The 21,241-nt window shown below is 49.3% G+C and overlaps 6 protein-coding genes and 2 pseudogenes across 8 annotated transcripts; all 8 read left to right on the top strand.

Annotated features, from left to right (window-relative positions):
• The first annotated feature begins 345 nt into the window (after nucleotides 1–345).
• Nucleotides 346–5,951, top strand: LOC148816624 (histone H2A-like). 2 transcript variants are annotated; one of them, XM_088939530.1, is made up of 2 exons: nucleotides 346–713; nucleotides 5,672–5,951. In XM_088939530.1, exons 1-2 carry the CDS (start codon nucleotides 346–348, stop codon nucleotides 5,949–5,951), a joined length of 648 nt encoding a protein of 215 aa, XP_088795656.1. The 2 variants fall into 2 exon arrangements, with proteins under 2 accessions (XP_088795656.1, XP_088795655.1); XM_088939529.1 differs by having other exon boundaries at nucleotides 346–717; nucleotides 5,634–5,951.
• On the top strand, nucleotides 1,513–1,923 carry LOC148816626 (histone H3). Its single transcript, XM_088939531.1, has one exon. It carries the CDS (start codon nucleotides 1,513–1,515, stop codon nucleotides 1,921–1,923), a length of 411 nt encoding a protein of 136 aa, XP_088795657.1.
• LOC148816625 (histone H4) lies at nucleotides 4,156–4,477 on the top strand. Its single transcript, XM_088939532.1, has one exon. It carries the CDS (start codon nucleotides 4,166–4,168, stop codon nucleotides 4,475–4,477), a length of 312 nt encoding a protein of 103 aa, XP_088795658.1. The 5' UTR covers nucleotides 4,156–4,165.
• A 3,942-nt stretch (nucleotides 5,952–9,893) lies between the features above and the next one.
• On the top strand, nucleotides 9,894–10,667 carry LOC148816623 (histone H1 pseudogene; annotated as a pseudogene).
• A 964-nt stretch (nucleotides 10,668–11,631) lies between these two features.
• On the top strand, nucleotides 11,632–16,058 carry LOC148816620 (histone H2A-like). Of its 2 annotated transcripts, none has more exons than XM_088939528.1 (2): nucleotides 11,632–11,999; nucleotides 15,779–16,058. In XM_088939528.1, exons 1-2 carry the CDS (start codon nucleotides 11,632–11,634, stop codon nucleotides 16,056–16,058), a joined length of 648 nt encoding a protein of 215 aa, XP_088795654.1. The 2 variants fall into 2 exon arrangements, with proteins under 2 accessions (XP_088795654.1, XP_088795652.1); XM_088939526.1 differs by having other exon boundaries at nucleotides 11,632–12,003; nucleotides 15,741–16,058.
• Nucleotides 12,040–13,210, top strand: LOC148816622 (histone H3). Its single transcript, XM_088939533.1, has 2 exons — nucleotides 12,040–12,057; nucleotides 12,800–13,210. The coding sequence occupies exon 2, from the start codon at nucleotides 12,800–12,802 to the stop codon at nucleotides 13,208–13,210; it is 411 nt and encodes a 136-aa protein (XP_088795659.1). The 5' UTR covers nucleotides 12,040–12,057.
• LOC148816621 (histone H4) lies at nucleotides 14,255–14,566 on the top strand. The gene has a single exon (XM_088939899.1). The coding sequence runs from the start codon at nucleotides 14,255–14,257 to the stop codon at nucleotides 14,564–14,566; it is 312 nt and encodes a 103-aa protein (XP_088796025.1).
• Nucleotides 16,059–20,000: 3,942 nt separating the features above from the next.
• LOC148816619 (histone H1 pseudogene) lies at nucleotides 20,001–20,773 on the top strand (annotated as a pseudogene).
• The last annotated feature ends 468 nt before the right edge of the window (nucleotides 20,774–21,241 follow it).

The raw sequence follows: 21,241 nt of genomic DNA, 5'->3' as shown, positions 1-21,241 counted from the left end.
TTTACACATTATCTGTTGTAGTTTTGCTAATCGCCTGTTGTTCTGCACATGGCCTGTTGTCTCTGTATTGTTGTTTTTTACCACTTACCGTCTGAGAGCTAGCTAAACAAATATTGGTCCTCGCTCGGCTGCAGAGCCGCGCTCTGTGTTCAGAGTCCGAATTTCCCTCCTGCCTGTTGATTGGTCGAGACCGAGAGCGCTGGGTGGCAACACTGATCTCTGATTGGGTGGAGAGCTCGTTCGGGGCCAACCAATCAAATTCAGCCGCGACTATTCAAAAGCCGGGCGGCAGACAACTTGTGATAATTGTTAGAAGATTCTTTCGTAGAACTTTGACAGAGCAAGATGAGCGGCAGAGGAAAGACCGGCGGTAAGGCCAGAGCCAAGGCCAAGACTCGCTCTTCCAGGGCCGGACTGCAGTTTCCTGTGGGCCGTGTCCACCGGCTGCTGCGCAAGGGAAACTATGCCGAGCGGGTCGGCGCCGGAGCCCCGGTGTATCTGGCCGCCGTGCTGGAGTATCTGACCGCCGAGATCCTGGAGCTGGCTGGCAACGCCGCCCGGGACAACAAGAAGACCCGCATCATCCCCCGGCACCTGCAGCTCGCCGTCCGCAACGACGAGGAGCTGAACAAGCTGCTGGGCGGCGTGACCATCGCGCAGGGCGGCGTGCTGCCCAACATCCAGGCGGTGCTGCTGCCCAAGAAGACCGAGAAGCCGGTCAAGAGCAAGTAAACAGCCCGGCAGAGACCCCGACTGACCCTGAACACAAAGGCTCTTTTAAGAGCCACCCACAGTCTCTTGAAAAAGAGCGATTTCTGTTTTTATGCACATAATTGCAATATTTATAAATAGGTCGGAGCACGTGTTTTTTTTCACTGAGGTTTTAGCAGTGATGTACCGTGGCTCCGAATCACAGCCGCTGTGTGGACGAGCGATTTGTTGCGCTCGCAATACAGTTCATACGATCATTTTCTTTGTTCAGTTCGTTCAGGTAGATTTTCGCCTCTTAATTATAAACCGAGCAGTGCAAACTGGGTTCCTTATTGTACTTGAAATGGGGTTTAGGATATTGTTCTCTTCATTCACATTATTATATTATATTTATATTATTGTATAACGCGCTTTTAACCCCGAGGTGTAAAGTTAATCAGAAATCGGGGTCCCTCAGCACAGCACTCCTCCCCTGAGTCACAGGATGCGCTTTTACACTAACATATGTTTGATTCAACTTCATTATAGTAGAATTATACTATTTCATGATTTAATGGAATTAAAGTTAAAAGAAATCAAGGTTATTGATTTCTAAGTATAAAAACGCATTTATACTTTGACTTGGTCAAACAAAGAGGATTGGAGAGGGTGTATGAACTGCGCGCTCCTTCTCAAACGATCCAATCAGCGAGAGGGTCCCGGGGCCGTTCAGCCAATCAGGACGGGGCTGCCTGCCCATATAAACCCGAGTGCCGGCCACACTTTTCACTACAGTGCTGATTGTGAAGAGCAGCGAGGAAGATGGCGAGAACCAAGCAGACCGCTCGCAAGTCCACCGGCGGCAAGGCGCCCAGGAAGCAGCTGGCCACCAAGGCTGCCCGCAAGAGCGCCCCCGCCACCGGCGGCGTGAAGAAGCCCCACCGCTACAGGCCCGGCACCGTGGCTCTGCGGGAGATCCGCCGCTACCAGAAGTCTACCGAGCTGCTGATCCGCAAGCTGCCTTTCCAGCGCCTGGTGAGAGAGATCGCCCAGGACTTCAAGACCGACCTGCGCTTCCAGAGCTCCGCCGTCATGGCTCTGCAGGAGGCCAGCGAGGCTTACCTGGTGGGGCTCTTCGAGGACACCAACCTGTGCGCCATCCACGCCAAGAGGGTGACCATCATGCCCAAAGACATCCAGCTGGCCCGCCGCATCCGCGGGGAGCGCGCTTAGACACGGACCGCCCGCTGCAGGATCTTTCCCCTTGAACACAAAGGCTCTTTTCAGAGCCACCACAACACTCGAGAGGGTTCATATATTCCACTATAGCCTGTACGAGGCACAATTCTCGTTTGGTTAGCCGATAAGTGAAATCCGTACTGAAAAGCGGTTTTCATGGGATTATTTTAATGATACAAGAACGACTGGCATAAACCCCTTACACTACTGTTTATAAACCCAAAGGCTCTTTTAAGAGCCACCCACCTTTTCAGAAAAGAGCTGAAATCTTTATATTTGTCTGTGGAATGAAGTTGTACTTTAAAAGTCCAGCTGGAAACGCAATCGAAGACCGGGGTGATTATCCTACCTTAATGCGCAGTATAGAGCGAGCTGTGTGTGAATCTGCTTCATAACGTTACGTTATGAAACGCGTTTCCCTGCCCATAGTTTTCATCCCCATCACTCGCAGTGCTACATGCTTTGCGCTTCTTTCAATAAGACATTTACAGAGCGCTCATCAGACGTGTTCAAAATGGTAGAAAATTGCAATAAGGTCATGGGAGCCGAATGGGGTTCAGCTTCTGAACGGTTTGTTCTTCACTCCTGCTTTATGGGTTTTAAGGAAGGAAGCGGGCTGCTCAGCTCTTTGTGCTGGAGGAATTCCACTTTATTCGCCAAGAGCCCTTCTCGTTACACTCATTCTGTAGAAAGGGTTCGTGAGAAGGTTCCGTGAGCTCAGACTAATTTGAAAGCAGTGCCAAAGCTCAAAAATGTTGCTATACAAAGCTGTTGGTTGCTCAAGAGTGATTTTAAGGTTGCCTAGAATATCATCAAGAGTCCCTTTGATATATTCCACTATAGTCTGTACGAGGCACAATTCTCGTTTGGTTAGCTGTTAAGTGAAATCCGTACTGAGAAGCGGTTTTCTACTCCCTCGTGTAAAAGCCCATTCGCGCACGACTACACTGCTGCAGTTACCCACCGACACACGTCCCCCTTTTGCTCTACATTATTTTTCAGCCTTCATATCTAAATTTGAAAGTGTTTAAATGCATGAGATTATTTTAATGATACAAGAATGACTGGCATTAAAACCCCTTACACCACTATTTATTTTCCGAATTCGGTGTCTGTTCACAATTAAGGAACAGCTTACTGGTCCCTCCATCGCTCTTCATTTCACCCCAGAAGCATTTATACTGCAGTACAGATCTGTGAGGACCACTGTGCTAACTAGCCATGAACCTCAGACAATCCATGTGATCGAGATTTCAATGAAATGGTTTAAGAACGTTTATACAGACAGTTTGGGTGGAGCATTTCCTTTTAAGCGTAATAAATTCATTACTGTATAAATACAAGTTCTTTTTTCAAATTTCCTCTTACATAGTACAACAAAATATCAAAATCCTTAATATAAAATCTTAGTATTTTATATTTCCAGAGAATTCCCATGACTTGAATTTAATGTGCGCTCTCTGGCGATCTCTGTCGCTAAGGTTGGCGCAAGAGGTAGCCAGTTTAAGAAGCACTTAGTGATTAACGAGTGGGTCGGGGAGCACGTAGATTACGAAGGGTTTTGGGAAACACTCGTAAATTAACGATCGATTTAAGATCGAGTTTACGATGTTCTTAGCGTTACGATGCTTTCGGGAAACTCACCCCAGATCTGTGAGGACCACTGTCTGCTAACTAGCCATCAACCTCAAGACAGTCCATGTGATGGAGACATGATTTAAGAACGTTTATATAGTTACTTTAGGTGGAACATTTCTTTTTAAACGTTTTAAAAGACGTCTTTATATAAAACATTTTTGGACTTTTTAACAGCTGGATTGTTTATTCAATGCTACAAAAGGGGTGGAGAACGAAATATGTACTTCCTCAACGATGAATGCTTTATATCAGTTATTCATGACCCTCATACACAGTAGTACACTACATTTTCCATTCCGAATTCTGTGTTGTGTTGTGCGCGGAATTAGGTCTAAATCTACACGAGAATATTACAGCACCGCGGGTCGCATCAACATAAACATTGAATACTCGAGGTCTGTCCTCTGCAGCGCTGCTGTGGGAGAGAGCTCACGGCAGGGAAGGGGTTCATGTGCAGTCTGGGCTGCTGCTGCAGTCGGAGAGGAGGCGGAGTCAGTGCGCCTCCGGTCTCAAGCAGGTCCGCTCTCAGGCTTGAAAAGAGAAGCGCCGCGGCTGCAGCCCAGCAGTGTGTGTCGTGTTCACAGCTGATAACTTGAAGATGTCTGGAAGAGGCAAAGGCGGAAAGGGACTCGGGAAAGGAGGCGCTAAGCGTCACCGCAAGGTTCTCCGCGACAACATCCAGGGAATCACCAAGCCCGCCATCCGCCGCCTGGCTCGCCGTGGGGGAGTGAAGCGGATCTCCGGGCTGATCTACGAGGAGACCCGCGGGGTGCTGAAGGTGTTTCTGGAGAACGTCATCCGCGACGCCGTCACCTACACCGAGCACGCCAAGAGGAAGACCGTCACCGCCATGGACGTGGTGTACGCGCTGAAGCGCCAGGGCCGCACCCTGTACGGCTTCGGAGGCTGAACAGGAGCGGAGCTTCACTGCCTGACCAGACCCCGACTTTAAACCCAAAGGCTCTTTTAAGAGCCACCCACCTTCTCAGAAGAGAGCTCTAATCTGTTTAGGTATTGATGTTTTATTTAAAAATCATTTTTGATAGTAAGAAAGTAATCAGAGTCGGTTTATTGTACACTGGTGCTCTGTACAAGACAGAGCGACTTGTATATGGATGTGGCTGCTAATGTGGTAACGTTTCTTGGTGAAACACGTTATACTGCCCATAAGTGTTGGTGGGGTAGTTCTCATTCCCCTCACTCGTACAGCGTGCTTTGCGTTTTTGCATTTAGACTATATTCTTCTGATGAGCCTTCCTTAAAAAATGCTTTCGAAATGGTAGAAAATTGGTATTCGATCATGGGGTAGAATGGGGTTCAGCTTCAATATGTGTTTTTTTTTTTTCTTCATGCTTGGTTTGTCTTTCAAGAAAGCTTTTGTGATATCGGGCCGTTTCTAACCCTCCCGCCCCGCCAGGAGGCTGCTCGGCTCTTTGTTCGCTCAGACTCGGCGGGAGATCGAGACAAAGACGCTTGAAATCCATTTGCAAAGAGCCATTCTGCTTACGTTCACTTTGTAGAAGGTTTATTGTGATGTTTTCTTGTGCTCAGACTAATTTGAAACCGGTGCTGAAGCTCAAAAGTGTGGTGGTAAAATGCTGTTGGTTCAGAATTGATTTTAAAATTGCCTAGAGTTCTTTTGACTCCAAGTTTGCACAAATCGCAGTTTACACCGAGCACACTGTTTTCTAGGGTAGGAGATATAAACGGAATGAGAGTCGGATTTCAGAAAATCTGCACGTAGTGCTAAACGGATCACACGGCCCTTTGTTCCTGTGTGCACGGGCGGAGGGGAGAGAGAGGCGCCTGGAGTCAGAGCGAGCGGCTCGGGCGCTCAGCCGTTTGAATTTCATTGGCGGAGAGCGCAGCCAATAGGAGAGCAGCTCTCTCGCTGACCAATGAGCCGCCTTCTGAGCTGAGCGAGATGATTTGCGTGCAGCCGCTATAAATACGGGGCTGCAGGAGGCGTGTGATCTTATTACTGTCTGTACAGTGAGTCTTGTGAGAAGATGCCTGAACCAGCGAAATCCGCTCCCAAGAAGGGCTCCAAGAAGGCCGTGACCAAGACTGCCGGGAAAGGCGGCAAGAAGCGCAGAAAGACCAGGAAGGAGAGCTACGCCATATACGTGTACAAGGTGCTGAAGCAGGTGCACCCGGACACCGGCATCTCGTCGAAGGCCATGGGCATCATGAACTCGTTCGTCAGCGACATCTTCGAGCGCATCGCCGGCGAGGCCTCCCGCCTGGCGCATTACAACAAGCGCTCCACCATCACCTCCCGGGAGATCCAGACCGCCGTGCGCCTGCTGCTTCCCGGAGAGCTGGCCAAGCACGCCGTGTCCGAGGGCACCAAGGCCGTCACCAAGTACACCAGCTCCAAGTAAACGCGGCCCGCCCGTCCCGGATTTACGAACCCAAAGGCTCTTTTAAGAGCCACCCACAGAGTCCTTAAAAGAGCAATCATGATTTCTCCCTTTAGACGGTCCCTTTAACGCACGTTTGACTTGTAAGGAAACGTTACTCACTTCATACTGAGATTGTGTTGCTTAGACCGGAGTTTAACGTGTCTGTGTCTCATGGAGAGCAAGCTGGACGAATTCCTAATACAAGATGTTGTATAGGGCCAATAAAGTGTTGTTATGTTAAACAGTGATGGGTTAAAATCGCATAAATTTTTAAATCGCATAAAGAAAGAAGATAGAGGACAAGCTGCAAAGGAATAGGGTGAGAGATGTATGGAGCAGCATGAGAGAGATCACTGGCTTCAAACAGGCTGGGGGTGCAACAGAAGGGAACCTGGAGATGGCCAACGAGTTGAACCAGTTCTTTAACAGGTTTGATTCTGGGTCCTCTGTGGCGCAACACCCATCCCCCCACTGCCACACGCTCCCTAACCCTTCACAGCTGCGACTGCCCAATACCTCCTCCATCCCCCCACAAACATGGCCGCCTACAGCCACAACCCCCGACGGCTACTCACCCACCCATCCCCCACAGCTGCCACTCTCCAACACCTCCGCCATTAACACCTGCAGCACTGAAAGCAGTATGAGCACCATCCCCCAGGCCAGGCTGACCATCACAGCTGACCAGGTGAAGAAGGAGCTGAAGAGGCTGCACGAGGGTAAGGCCACAGGACCAGATAACATCTGCCCCAGAGTTCTGAGGGCCTGTGCTGATCAGCTGAGCGGAGTGCTCCAGCGACTGTTCAACCTGAGCCTGCGCTTGGAAAGAGTCCCGGTGCTCTGGAAGACATCATGCCTGGTCCCGGTACCAAAGAAAGGGCGCCCCTCTGTCCTCAACGACTACAGACCAGTTGCACTGACTTCTCACATCATGAAGACACTGGAGAGGCTGGTCTTATCCCACCTGAGACCCCTGGTCAGCTCATCACTGGACACCCTACAGTTTGCCTACCAGCCCAGTGTTGGTGTGGAGGATGCGATCATCTACATGCTGCAAAGGGCCTACTCACACCTGGACAGGGCTGGCAACACTGTAAGGATCATGTTTTTCGACTTCTCCAGTGCCTTCAATACCATCCAGCCCTTACTTCTAAGGAGGAAGCTGGAGGAGATGCAAGTCGATGCCTCCACGACCTCGTGGATCACTGACTACCTGACAGGCAGACCACAGTCTGTGAGACTTCAGAACTGTGTGTCTGAACAGGTAGTGAGTAACACAGGGGCACCTCAAGGGACAGTTCTTTCTCCATTCCTCTTCACCCTCTATACTTCGGACTTTAAGTACAACTCAAAGTCATGCCACCTGCAGAAGTTCTCAGATGACTCTGCAATTGTGGGATGTATCAAGGGTGAGCAGGAGGAGGAGTACAGAGGACTGGTCAGCAGCTTTGTGGAGTGGTGTGGGGTGAACCACTTGGAACTGAATGTGACGAAGACAAAGGAACTGGTGGTAGATTTCAGGAGGAAAAAGGTCAAACCTACTCCTGTCTACATCCATGGGAGTGGCGTGGAGATGGTGGACTCGTACAAGTACCTGGGAGTGCACATCGACGATAGACTGGAATGGTCTAAGAACATCGAGGCCATCTATAAGAAGGGACAGAGCCGACTCTACTTCTTGAGGAGGCTCAAGTCCTTCAATGTGTGTAGTAAGATGCTACACATGTTCTATCAGTCGGTGGTAGCGAGTGCCATTTTCTACGCAGTGGTGTGCTGGGGCTCGGGGATTAGAGCAGTAGATTCCAAAAGGCTGAACAAGCTCATCAGGAGAGCAAGCTCTGTCATTGGGTTTGACCTGGACTCCTTGGAGGTAGTGGCTGAGAGGAGAATGAGGTCCAAACTAGAGGCCATCATGGACAACTTCTCCCATCCCCTCTTTGACAGGCTGGCAGGAATGAAGAGCACGTTCAGCAATAGACTGATTCATCCACGGTGCGACAGGGAGCGCTACAGGAGGTCATTCTTGCCGTCTGCCATAAGACTGTACAACGCATCCACCTTGCGTCTTGGCAGAGGCAACATCGACAGTGACCTGTTTCTGGACTAAACGCATCTACACATTTACTGCTACATCTGTTCTCTTTCTTTTTCTTTTTCTTTTTCCCGTTTACAACCACTTTTTGTGCAATATATGCCAGGGACCTGTGCAATACATTTATATTTATATCTATAGTTACATCTATATTTATATTCATATGTGTAATATGAGTGTGATACGATTTTCTGTGAACTGTTCTGTTCTAGTTTGTTCTTGTGCGTCCGGACTGTGAGTAACTCTTGTATTGTATTGTATGTATTGTACTATTATTATATAATTCGTTACACTGTGGCTGTGTTGTGTGTGTTAAGCTGCTGTTGCACTGCAATTTCCCTCACGGGATCAATAAAGTATCTATCTATCTAAATGGTGAATATGTGTGGGTGATCCTCACGGGACACTCCAGAGCGGCGCCGAGGGAAACAAAATAACAAAAAAACGCACTTCTCTTTAAGTATAAACGTCCACAGGTAATTAAGCCGTGGATCTCCGGTGAGTCGAGTTGTTACTGCTTGTTGGCGATGCGAGTGTCTTGTGTTTCTATAACCTGACTTATAAAGATACTTATAGAGCTAACAATGTGTTTTTTTTTGTGGCGAGGAATTTATTGCAATCGATTTATGTCGTAACTGAAAGCAGGTCAGTTCTTTGAACCTGAGATGTAGTATAACTGTACATGAAAGCAATATCATTATCTCCCAGTAAACTTAAGAAACCATGACAACCTGACATTTTTTACACACTTTTTTTAAACAAAAGTTAACCTTACAACACCAAGTCAGTTACTTAAGTGCATAGTCTGTGCTTTTGACTGTTGATCACTGGGGTTAAAGGAATGTAGTCATTGCAGTCGATTTATATCATATCAGTGTCTTTACAAAGAGGACATAACATGATCGTTAGGTAGTGGACACAGATCTCACCCTGTTGTTTCTAGAGAGCAGACAGGGGATCAGCATGGCTGGACAAATTGCTCCATTCTCCCACACCTCTTTGGGTAAAGAAGTGTCTCCTGTTCTCTGTGAAATGCTTATTCGGTGCACTTAGACTTTTTTTTTTCGAGGAGGGATTGCAGTTCTTTATTTTTTAAAATATAAAACCTGGACACTGGGCACATTAACAAACCCGGTTTTCAAGACTTGAAACTAAAGCCCCATTGAAGAACCGCCATTGAAATAACGGATTTGGAAATTTATGAGATAAACAAAGCGACAGAATACGCTTGTTCAGCATTTTATAAAAGCGTATCGGTGGAAAAACTCGAAATACTCCCAATTTCACGGGGACACAACTGTCTTGTTTGACAAAACTTGTCCCTCTGTTACTGAAAAACAGCGAGTCCGGGAGTGTGTTAATGACACTGAACATAGAGCAAAATAAGTCATCAGTTTTAAATAATTCAGAATTCATTCGTATTGTGTTACATGACCGTCTGTCTCGACTGTATTATTTACACCTTGTTTTTGTCTTTACTGACGGTTTAAGTACATTTATTTTAGAAATAGACGACAAAGTGCCGGGCGAGCACCGCCTTTCGTTTGCGCTGTTGCTGGAGTTTGGGCAATTCTGTCAAAATTACCGTACAGAAAAATCTGTAACTCAACTGCATATTAAAGACCAGGGGGTTTCCTCTGCATTTTGCATCTTTTGTACTCGTTTCGGTGTATCTGTGAGGATTACGGGGCAGTTTTGTGCGGGGAGAAAACACAAGTGCGAGCGGGCTGTGCGGAGCGGAGCTGCAGCAGCAGCGGTTGAGTCTCCACGGTTCTCATGCGGCCTTGAAGTCCCGCCTGCGCGCGGAGCCGCAGACAGTCCGACAGCAGACAGAGACGCAGCGATGGCAGAAGAAGTCGCTCCGGCCCCCGCCGCCGCGCCGGCCAAGGCGCCCAAGAAGAAGAGCGCCGCCAAGCCCAAGAAAGCGGGCCCCAGCGTGGGAGAGCTCATCCTGAAGGCCGTGTCCGCCTCCAAGGAGCGCAGCGGCGTGTCCCTGGCCGCCCTGAAGAAGTCCCTGGCGGCCGGCGGCTACGACGTGGAGAAGAACAACTCCCGCGTCAAGCTGGCCATCAAGAGCCTGGTGACCAAGGGCACCCTGGTGCAGACCAAGGGCACCGGCGCCTCGGGCTCCTTCAAGCTCAACAAGAAGCAGGCGGAGACCAAGACCAAGCCCGTGAAGAAAGCCGCCGCCGCCGCCAAAGCCAAGAAGCCGGCGGCCAAGAAACCCGCAGCGGCTAAGAAGCCAGCGGCCGCCAAGAAGCCCAAGAAGGCGGCGCCCAAGAAGCCGGCGGCCGCCAAGAAGTCGCCCAAGAAAGCCGCGAAGCCCGCAGCGGCCAAGAAGGCGACCAAGAGCCCCAAGAAGGCCAAGAAGCCCGCGGCGCCTAAGAAGGCAAAGAGCCCGAAGAAAGCCAAGGCAGCGAAGCCCAAGGTGGCCAAACCCAAGACGGCCAAAGCTAAGAAAGCGGCTCCCAAGAAGAAGTGAGCGATCGACCCCCGAGTTAATTTCCTCCAAACCCAAAGGCTCTTCTAAGAGCCACCAGCCCTTCCGAGAGAGAGCGCAGACTTTCCCTTTTCACCGCCTGAAAGCGCCGGTTCGCTCGATGGGGGGGAAAATAGTTACTTTACACAATGGGGGGGATTGAGGTTTAGCGGTTAAAGTACCTTTTTCTTCAAACTGAAATGCGATATTTAGTCGAGTTGGGTAAAATATTGTACAAAAGTAAATGCTATTGTAAATAATGGGTGCATAGGGAAGGTTTTGTAGAATTATAAGGGGGCCTTTTCGTTAAGAATGAAACTTTCTAATTGTCACTGAACAACACTGCGACACCTTTCATCTCATCACCAACAATGAGGTGAAATGTTACACTGTTACATTGCCCGTAGGTTTTCATTAGTGTGTGACTTGCAATTCGTGACTGCTAGTCTCGCAGCTATAGCGGACTTGTGAAAAGGCGCACCATGACAACTTGATCACTATAAGAGCGACAATGGTGACTTTTCAATACTGAGCCCTCGCAGGCGGGTGATACAGATCCTTATGGGAGTTGAGCTTAATTCCACTCAAGGTAGCGTGTTAAGACATGGTCACTGAGAGTCAGATGGCGGTGAAATACACTAAAATATACACTTTTTAAAGCATGAAAATGACCGATTAAGCAAAGGTTTGCTAATCGCCTGTTGTTCTGCACATGGCCTGTTGTCTCTGTCTTTCTTTTGTCATGCAATTGTGTTTTTACTACTTACCGTCTGAGAGCTATCTAAATAGCATTTCGTTATTCTATATACCTGTGTATGAGTATAATGATCATAAGCTTGAAATTGAAAAACAAATATTTATCTTCGCTCGGCAGCTGAGCCGCGCTCTGTGTTCAGAGTCCGAATTTCCCTCCTGCCTGTTGATTGGTCGAGACCGAGAGCGCTGGGTGGCAACACTGATCTCTGATTGGGTGGAGAGCTCGTTCGGGGCCAACCAATCACATTTAGCCGCGACTATTCAAAAGCGGGGCGGCAGACAACTTGTGATCATTGTTAGAAGATTCTTTCGTAGAACTTTGACAGAGCAAGATGAGCGGCAGAGGAAAGACCGGCGGTAAGGCCAGAGCCAAGGCCAAGACTCGCTCTTCCAGGGCCGGACTGCAGTTTCCTGTGGGCCGTGTCCACCGGCTGCTGCGCAAGGGAAACTATGCCGAGCGGGTCGGCGCCGGAGCCCCGGTGTATCTGGCTGCCGTACTGGAGTACCTGACCGCCGAGATCCTGGAGCTGGCTGGCAACGCCGCCCGGGACAACAAGAAGACCCGCATCATCCCCCGGCACCTGCAGCTCGCCGTCCGCAACGATGAGGAGCTGAACAAGCTGCTGGGCGGCGTGACCATCGCGCAGGGCGGCGTGCTGCCCAACATCCAGGCGGTGCTGCTGCCCAAGAAGACCGAGAAGCCGGTCAAGAGCAAGTAAACAGCCCGGCAGAGACCCCGACTGACCCTGAACACAAAGGCTCTTTTAAGAGCCACCCACAGTCTCTTGAAAAGAGCGATTTCTGTTTTTATGCACATAATTGCAATATTTATAAATAGGTCGGAGCATGTGTTTTTTTTCACTGAGGTTTTAGCAGTGATGTACCGTGGCTCCGAATCACAGCCGCTGTGTGGACGAGCGATTTGTTGCGCTCGCAATACAGTTCATACGATCATTTTCTTTGTTCCGTTCGTTTAAGTGGATTTTCGCCTTTTAATTATAAACCGAGCAGAGCGAACTGGGTCACTTATTGTACTTGTAATGGGGTTTCGAAAATTGTTCTCTTCATTCACATTATTATATCATATTTATATTATTGTTTAACGAGCTTTTAACCCCGAGCTGTAAAGTTGAACAGAAATCGGGGTCCCTCAGCACAGCACTCCTCCCCTGAGTCACAGGATGCGCTTTTACACTGTAACATATGTTTGATTCAACTTCATTATAGTAGAATTATACTATTTCATGATTTAATGGAATTAAAGTTAAAAGAAATCAAGGTTATTGATTTCTAAGTATAAAAACGCATTTATACTTTGACTTGGTCAAACAAAGAGGATTGGAGAGGGTGTATGAACTGCGCGCTCCTTCTCAAACGATCCAATCAGCGAGAGGGTCCCGGGGCCGTTCAGCCAATCAGGACGGGGCTGCCTGCCCATATAAACCCGAGTGCCGGCCACACTTTTCACTACAGTGCTGATTGTGAAGAGCAGCCAGGAAGATGGCGAGAACCAAGCAGACCGCTCGCAAGTCCACCGGCGGCAAGGCGCCCAGGAAGCAGCTGGCCACCAAGGCTGCCCGCAAGAGCGCCCCCGCCACCGGCGGCGTGAAGAAGCCCCACCGCTACAGGCCCGGCACCGTGGCTCTGCGGGAGATCCGCCGCTACCAGAAGTCTACCGAGCTGCTGATCCGCAAGCTGCCTTTCCAGCGCCTGGTGAGAGAGATCGCCCAGGACTTCAAGACCGACCTGCGCTTCCAGAGCTCCGCCGTCATGGCTCTGCAGGAGGCCAGCGAGGCTTACCTGGTGGGGCTCTTCGAGGACACCAACCTGTGCGCCATCCACGCCAAGAGGGTGACCATCATGCCCAAAGACATCCAGCTGGCCCGCCGCATCCGCGGGGAGCGCGCTTAGACACGGACCGCCCGCTGCAGGATCTTTCCCCTTGAACACAAAGGCTCTTTTCAGAGCCACCACAACACTCGAGAGGGTTCATATATTCCACTATAGCCTGTACGAGGCACAATTCTCGTTTGGTTAGGTGATAAGTGAAATCCGTACTGAGAAGCGGTTTTCTACCCCCTCATGTAAAAGCCCATTCGCGCACGACTACACTGCTGCAGTTACCCACCGACACACGTCCCCTTTTTGCTCTACATCTATTTTAAAGCATTCATATCTACCTTTGAAAGTTTAAGTGCATGGGATTATTTTAATGATACAAGAACAACTGGCATTAAAACCCCCTACACTACTATACGTTTTACGAATTCGGTGTCTGTTCTCAATTAAGCAGCAGCTTACTGGTCCCTCCATCGCTCTTCATTTCACCCCAGAAGAAGCATTTATACTGCAGTACAGATCTGTGAGGACCACTGTGCTAACTAGCCATGAACCTCAGACAATCCATGTGATCGAGATTTCAATGAAATGGTTTAAGAACGTTTATAAAGACAGTTAGTTTGGGTGAAGCATTTCCTTTTAAGCGTTTTAAAAGACGTCCTTACATTTTGGACTTTTTAACAGCTGGATTGTTTATTCAATGCTACATAAGGGGTGGAGAACGAGATATGTACTACTTCAACGATGAATGCTTTATGTCAGTTATTCATGACCCTCATACACAGTAGTACACTACATTTTCCATTCCGAATTCTGTGTTTTTGTGTTGTGCGCGGAATAAGGTCTAAATCTACACGAGAATATTACAGCACCTCGGGTCGCATCAACATAAATATTGAATACTCGAGGTCTGTCCTCTGCAGCGCTGCTGTGGGAGAGCTCACGGCAGGGAAGGGGTTCATGTGCAGTCTGGGCTGCTGCTGCAGTCGGAGAGGAGGCGGGCTCGTGTGTCAGTGCGCCTCCGGTCTCAAGCAGGTCCGCTCTCAGGCTTGAAAAGAGAAGCGCCGCGGCTGCAGTCGAGCAGTGTGTGTCGTGTTCACAGCTGATAAGTTGAAGATGTCTGGAAGGGGCAAAGGCGGAAAGGGACTCGGTAAAGGAGGCGCTAAGCGTCACCGCAAGGTTCTCCGCGACAACATCCAGGGAATCACCAAGCCCGCCATCCGCCGCCTGGCTCGCCGTGGGGGAGTGAAGCGGATCTCCGGGCTGATCTACGAGGAGACCCGCGGGGTGCTGAAGGTGTTTCTGGAGAACGTCATCCGCGACGCCGTCACCTACACCGAGCACGCCAAGAGGAAGACCGTCACCGCCATGGACGTGGTGTACGCGCTGAAGCGCCAGGGCCGCACCCTGTACGGCTTCGGAGGCTGAACAGGAGCGGAGCTTCACTGCCGGACTGGACCCCGACTTTAAACCCAAAGGCTCTTTTAAGAGCCACCCACCTTCTCATAAGAGAGCTCTAATCCGTTTAGGCATTGATGTTTTATTTTGAAAATCATATTTGATAGCAAGAAATAAAGTAATCACAGAGTCGCTTTATTACACACTGGTGCTTTGCACAATACAGAGCGATCTGTATATGGATGTGGCTGCTAATGGGGTAACGTTTCTTGGTGAAACACGTTATGCTGCCCAGAAGTGTTGGTGTGGTAGTTCTCATTCCCCTCACTCGTACAGCGTGCTTTGCGTTTTAGCATTTAGACTATTTTCTTCTGATGAGCCTTCCTTAAAAAATGTGTTCGAAACGGTAGAAAATTGGTATTAGATCATGGGGTAGAATGGGGTTCAGCTTCTATATGTGTTTCTTTATTCTTCATGTTTGGTTTGTCTTTTAAGAAAGAGCTTTTGTGATATCGGGCGGTTTCTAACCCTCCCGCCCCGCCAGGAAGCTGCTCGGCTCTTTGTTCGCTCGGACTCGGCGGGAGGTCGAGACAAAGACGCTCGAAGCGCTTGAAATCCATTTGGAAAGAGCCATTCTGCTTACGTTCACTTTGTAGAAGGTTTAGTGTGATGTTTTCTTGTGCTCAGACTAATTTGAAACCGGTGCTAAAGCTCAAAAGTGTGGCGATAAAATGCTGTTGGTTCACAATTGATTTTAAAATTGCCTAGAGTTCTTTTGACTCCAAGTTTGCACAAATCGCACAGTTTACACCGAGCACACTGTTTTCCAGAGTAGGAGATATAAACGGAATGAGAGTCGGATTTCAATAAATCTGCACGTAGTGCTAAACGGATCACACGGCCCTTTGTTCCTGTGTGCGCGGGCGGAGGGGAGAGAGAGGCGCCTGGAGTCAGAGCGAGCGGCTCGGGCGCTCAGCCGTTTGAATTTCATTGGCCCAGAGCGCAGCCAATAGAAGAACAGCTCTCTCGCTGACCAATGAGCCGCCTTCTGAGCTGAGCGAGATGATTTGCGTGCAGCCGCTATAAATACGGGGCTGCAGGAGGCGTGTGATCTTATTACTGTCTGTACAGTGAGTCTTGTGAGAAGATGCCTGAACCAGCGAAATCCGCTCCCAAGAAGGGCTCCAAGAAGGCCGTGACCAAGACTGCCGGGAAAGGCGGCAAGAAGCGCAGAAAGACCAGGAAGGAGAGCTACGCCATCTACGTGTACAAGGTGCTGAAGCAGGTGCACCCGGACACCGGCATCTCGTCGAAGGCCATGGGCATCATGAACTCGTTCGTCAGCGACATCTTCGAGCGCATCGCCGGCGAGGCCTCCCGCCTGGCGCATTACAACAAGCGCTCCACCATCACCTCCCGGGAGATCCAGACCGCCGTGCGCCTGTTGCTGCCCGGAGAGCTGGCCAAGCACGCCGTGTCCGAGGGCACCAAGGCCGTCACCAAGTACACCAGCTCCAAGTAAACGCGGCCCGCCCGTCCCGGATTTACGAACCCAAAGGCTCTTTTAAGAGCCACCCACAGAGTCCTTAAAAGAGCAATCATGATTTCTCCCTTTAGACGGTCCCTTTAACGCACGTTTGACTTGTAAGGAAACGTTACTCACTTCATACTGAGATTGTGTTGCTTAGACCGGAGTTTAACGTGTCTGTGTCTCATGGAGAGCAAGCTGGACGAATTCCTAATACAAGATGTTGTATAGGGCCAATAAAGTGTTGTTATGTTAAACAGTGATGGGTTAAAATCGCATAAATTTTTAAATCGCATAAAGAAAGAAGATAGAGGACAAGCTGCAAAGGAATAGGGTGAGAGATGTATGGAGCAGCATGAGAGAGATCACTGGCTTCAAACAGGCTGGGGGTGCAACAGAAGGGAACCTGGAGATGGCCAACGAGTTGAACCAGTTCTTTAACAGGTTTGATTCTGGGTCCTCTGTGGCGCAACACCCATCCCCCCACTGCCACACGCTCCCTAACCCTTCACAGCTGCGACTGCCCAATACCTCCTCCATCCCCCCACAAACATGGCCGCCTACAGCCACAACCCCCGACGGCTACTCACCCACCCATCCCCCACAGCTGCCACTCTCCAACACCTCCGCCATTAACACCTGCAGCACTGAAAGCAGTATGAGCACCATCCCCCAGGCCAGGCTGACCATCACAGCTGACCAGGTGAAGAAGGAGCTGAAGAGGCTGCACGAGGGTAAGGCCACAGGACCAGATAACATCTGCCCCAGAGTTCTGAGGGCCTGTGCTGATCAGCTGAGCGGAGTGCTCCAGCGACTGTTCAACCTGAGCCTGCGCTTGGAAAGAGTCCCGGTGCTCTGGAAGACATCATGCCTGGTCCCGGTACCAAAGAAAGGGCGCCCCTCTGTCCTCAACGACTACAGACCAGTTGCACTGACTTCTCACATCATGAAGACACTGGAGAGGCTGGTCTTATCCCACCTGAGACCCCTGGTCAGCTCATCACTGGACACCCTACAGTTTGCCTACCAGCCCAGTGTTGGTGTGGAGGATGCGATCATCTACATGCTGCAAAGGGCCTACTCACACCTGGACAGGGCTGGCAACACTGTAAGGATCATGTTTTTCGACTTCTCCAGTGCCTTCAATACCATCCAGCCCTTACTTCTAAGGAGGAAGCTGGAGGAGATGCAAGTCGATGCCTCCACGACCTCGTGGATCACTGACTACCTGACAGGCAGACCACAGTCTGTGAGACTTCAGAACTGTGTGTCTGAACAGGTAGTGAGTAACACAGGGGCACCTCAAGGGACAGTTCTTTCTCCATTCCTCTTCACCCTCTATACTTCGGACTTTAAGTACAACTCAAAGTCATGCCACCTGCAGAAGTTCTCAGATGACTCTGCAATTGTGGGATGTATCAAGGGTGAGCAGGAGGAGGAGTACAGAGGACTGGTCAGCAGCTTTGTGGAGTGGTGTGGGGTGAACCACTTGGAACTGAATGTGACGAAGACAAAGGAACTGGTGGTAGATTTCAGGAGGAAAAAGGTCAAACCTACTCCTGTCTACATCCATGGGAGTGGCGTGGAGATGGTGGACTCGTACAAGTACCTGGGAGTGCACATCGACGATAGACTGGAATGGTCTAAGAACATCGAGGCCATCTATAAGAAGGGACAGAGCCGACTCTACTTCTTGAGGAGGCTCAAGTCCTTCAATGTGTGTAGTAAGATGCTACACATGTTCTATCAGTCGGTGGTAGCGAGTGCCATTTTCTACGCAGTGGTGTGCTGGGGCTCTGGGATTAGAGCAGTAGATTCCAAAAGGCTGAACAAGCTCATCAGGAGAGCAAGCTCTGTCATTGGGTTTGACCTGGACTCCTTGGAGGTAGTGGCTGAGAGGAGAATGAGGTCCAAACTAGAGGCCATCATGGACAACTTCTCCCATCCCCTCTTTGACAGGCTGGCAGGAATGAAGAGCACGTTCAGCAATAGACTGATTCATCCACGGTGCGACAGGGAGCGCTACAGGAGGTCATTCTTGCCGTCTGCCATAAGACTGTACAACGCATCCACCTTGCGTCTTGGCAGAGGCAACATCGACAGTGACCTGTTTCTGGACTAAACGCATCTACACATTTACTGCTACATCTGTTCTCTTTCTTTTTCTTTTTCTTTTTCCCGTTTACAACCACTTTTTGTGCAATATATGCCAGGGACCTGTGCAATACATTTATATTTATATCTATAGTTACATCTATATTTATATTCATATGTGTAATATGAGTGTGATACGATTTTCTGTGAACTGTTCTGTTCTAGTTTGTTCTTGTGCGTCCGGACTGTGAGTAACTCTTGTATTGTATTGTATGTATTGTACTATTATTATATAATTCGTTACACTGTGGCTGTGTTGTGTGTGTTAAGCTGCTGTTGCACTGCAATTTCCCTCACGGGATCAATAAAGTATCTATCTATCTAAATGGTGAATATGTGTGGGTGATCCTCACGGGACACTCCAGAGCGGCGCCGAGGGAAACAAAATAACAAAAAAACGCACTTCTCTTTAAGTATAAACGTCCACAGGTAATTAAGCCGTGGATCTCCGGTGAGTCGAGTTGTTACTGCTTGTTGGCGATGCGAGTGTCTTGTGTTTCTATAACCTGACTTATAAAGATACTTATAGAGCTAACAATGTGTTTTTTTTTGTGGCGAGGAATTTATTGCAATCGATTTATGTCGTAACTGAAAGCAGGTCAGTTCTTTGAACCTGAGATGTAGTATAACTGTACATGAAAGCAATATCATTATCTCCCAGTAAACTTAAGAAACCATGACAACCTGACATTTTTTACACACTTTTTTTAAACAAAAGTTAACCTTACAACACCAAGTCAGTTACTTAAGTGCATAGTCTGTGCTTTTGACTGTTGATCACTGGGGTTAAAGGAATGTAGTCATTGCAGTCGATTTATATCATATCAGTGTCTTTACAAAGAGGACATAACATGATCGTTAGGTAGTGGACACAGATCTCACCCTGTTGTTTCTAGAGAGCAGACAGGGGATCAGCATGGCTGGACAAATTGCTCCATTCTCCCACACCTCTTTGGGTAAAGAAGTGTCTCCTGTTCTCTGTGAAATGCTTATTCGGTGCACTTAGACTTTTTTTTTTCGAGGAGGGATTGCAGTTCTTTATTTTTTAAAATATAAAACCTGGACACTGGGCACATTAACAAACCCGGTTTTCAAGACTTGAAACTAAAGCCCCATTGAAGAACCGCCATTGAAATAACGGATTTGGAAATTTATGAGATAAACAAAGCGACAGAATACGCTTGTTCAGCATTTTATAAAAGCGTATCGGTGGAAAAACTCGAAATACTCCCAATTTCACGGGGACACAACTGTCTTGTTTGACAAAACTTGTCCCTCTGTTACTGAAAAACAGCGAGTCCGGGAGTGTGTTAATGACACTGAACATAGAGCAAAATAAGTCATCAGTTTTAAATAATTCAGAATTCATTCGTATTGTGTTACATGACCGTCTGTCTCGACTGTATTATTTACACCTTGTTTTTGTCTTTACTGACGGTTTAAGTACATTTATTTTAGAAATAGACGACAAAGTGCCGGGCGAGCACCGCCTTTCGTTTGCGCTGTTGCTGGAGTTTGGGCAATTCTGTCAAAATTACCGTACAGAAAAATCTGTAACTCAACTGCATATTAAAGACCAGGGGGTTTCCTCTGCATTTTGCATCTTTTGTACTCGTTTCGGTGTAGTTGTGAGGATTACGGGGCAGTTTTGTGCGGGGAGAAAACACAAGTGCGAGCGGGCTGTGCGGAGCGGAGCTGCAGCAGCAGCGGTTGAGTCTCCACGGTTCTCATGCGGCCTTGAAGTCCCGCCTGCGCGCGGAGCCGCAGACAGTCCGACAGCAGACAGAGACGCAGCGATGGCAGAAGAAGTCGCTCCGGCCCCCGCCGCCGCGCCGGCCAAGGCGCCCAAGAAGAAGAGCGCCGCCAAGCCCAAGAAAGCGGGCCCCAGCGTGGGAGAGCTCATCCTGAAGGCCGTGTCCGCCTCCAAGGAGCGCAGCGGCGTGTCCCTGGCCGCCCTGAAGAAGTCCCTGGCGGCCGGCGGCTACGACGTGGAGAAGAACAACTCCCGCGTCAAGCTGGCCATCAAGAGCCTGGTGACCAAGGGCACCCTGGTGCAGACCAAGGGCACCGGCGCCTCGGGCTCCTTCAAGCTCAACAAGAAGCAGGCGGAGACCAAGACCAAGCCCGTGAAGAAAGCCGCCGCCGCCGCCAAAGCCAAGAAGCCGGCGGCCAAGAAACCCGCAGCGGCTAAGAAGCCAGCGGCCGCCAAGAAGCCCAAGAAGGCGGCGCCCAAGAAGCCGGCGGCCGCCAAGAAGTCGCCCAAGAAAGCCGCGAAGCCCGCAGCGGCCAAGAAGGCGACCAAGAGCCCCAAGAAGGCCAAGAAGCCCGCGGCGCCTAAGAAGGCAAAGAGCCCGAAGAAAGCCAAGGCAGCGAAGCCCAAGGTGGCCAAACCCAAGACGACCAAAGCTAAGAAAGCGGCTCCCAAGAAGAAGTGAGCGATCGACCCCCGAGTTAATTTCCTCCAAACCCAAAGGCTCTTCTAAGAGCCACCAGCCCTTCCGAGAGAGAGCGCAGACTTTCCCTTTTCACCGCCTGAAAGCGCCGGTTCGCTCGATGGGGGGGAAAATAGTTACTTTACACAATGGGGGGGATTGAGGTTTAGCGGTTAAAGTACCTTTTTCTTCAAACTGAAATGCGATATTTAGTCGAGTTGGGTAAAATATTGTACAAAAGTAAATGCTATTGTAAATAATGGGTGCATAGGGAAGGTTTTGTAGAATTATAAGGGGGCCTTTTCGTTAAGAATGAAACTTTCTAATTGTCACTGAACAACACTGCGACACCTTTCATCTCATCACCAACAATGAGGTGAAATGTTACACTGTTACATTGCCCGTAGGTTTTCATTAGTGTGTGACTTGCAATTCGTGACTGCTAGTCTCGCAGCTATAGCGGACTTGTGAAAAGGCGCACCATGACAACTTGATCACTATAAGAGCGACAATGGTGACTTTTCAATACTGAGCCCTCGCAGGCGGGTGATACAGATCCTTATGGGAGTTGAGCTTAATTCCACTCAAGGT

Source organism: Atractosteus spatula, chromosome 22 (genome assembly GCF_055471065.1).
Source record: "Atractosteus spatula isolate fAtrSpa1 chromosome 22, fAtrSpa1.hap1, whole genome shotgun sequence".
Lineage (NCBI taxonomy): Eukaryota > Metazoa > Chordata > Actinopteri > Semionotiformes > Lepisosteidae > Atractosteus > Atractosteus spatula.
This window is presented reverse-complemented; position numbering and strand designations above follow the sequence as displayed.

Coding starts and splice junctions, on each gene's coding strand:
- LOC148816624 (XM_088939529.1), top strand. CDS start 346: ATGAGCGGCAGAGGAAAGACCGGCGGTAAGGCCAGAGCCAAGGCCAAG. Junction 718..5,633: donor CCAAGAAGACCGAGAAGCCG/GTCAAGAGCAAG, acceptor GCCGTGACCAAG/ACTGCCGGGAAAGGCGGCAA.
- LOC148816626 (XM_088939531.1), top strand. CDS start 1,513: ATGGCGAGAACCAAGCAGACCGCTCGCAAGTCCACCGGCGGCAAGGCG.
- LOC148816625 (XM_088939532.1), top strand. CDS start 4,166: ATGTCTGGAAGAGGCAAAGGCGGAAAGGGACTCGGGAAAGGAGGCGCT.
- LOC148816620 (XM_088939526.1), top strand. CDS start 11,632: ATGAGCGGCAGAGGAAAGACCGGCGGTAAGGCCAGAGCCAAGGCCAAG. Junction 12,004..15,740: donor CCAAGAAGACCGAGAAGCCG/GTCAAGAGCAAG, acceptor GCCGTGACCAAG/ACTGCCGGGAAAGGCGGCAA.
- LOC148816622 (XM_088939533.1), top strand. CDS start 12,800: ATGGCGAGAACCAAGCAGACCGCTCGCAAGTCCACCGGCGGCAAGGCG.
- LOC148816621 (XM_088939899.1), top strand. CDS start 14,255: ATGTCTGGAAGGGGCAAAGGCGGAAAGGGACTCGGTAAAGGAGGCGCT.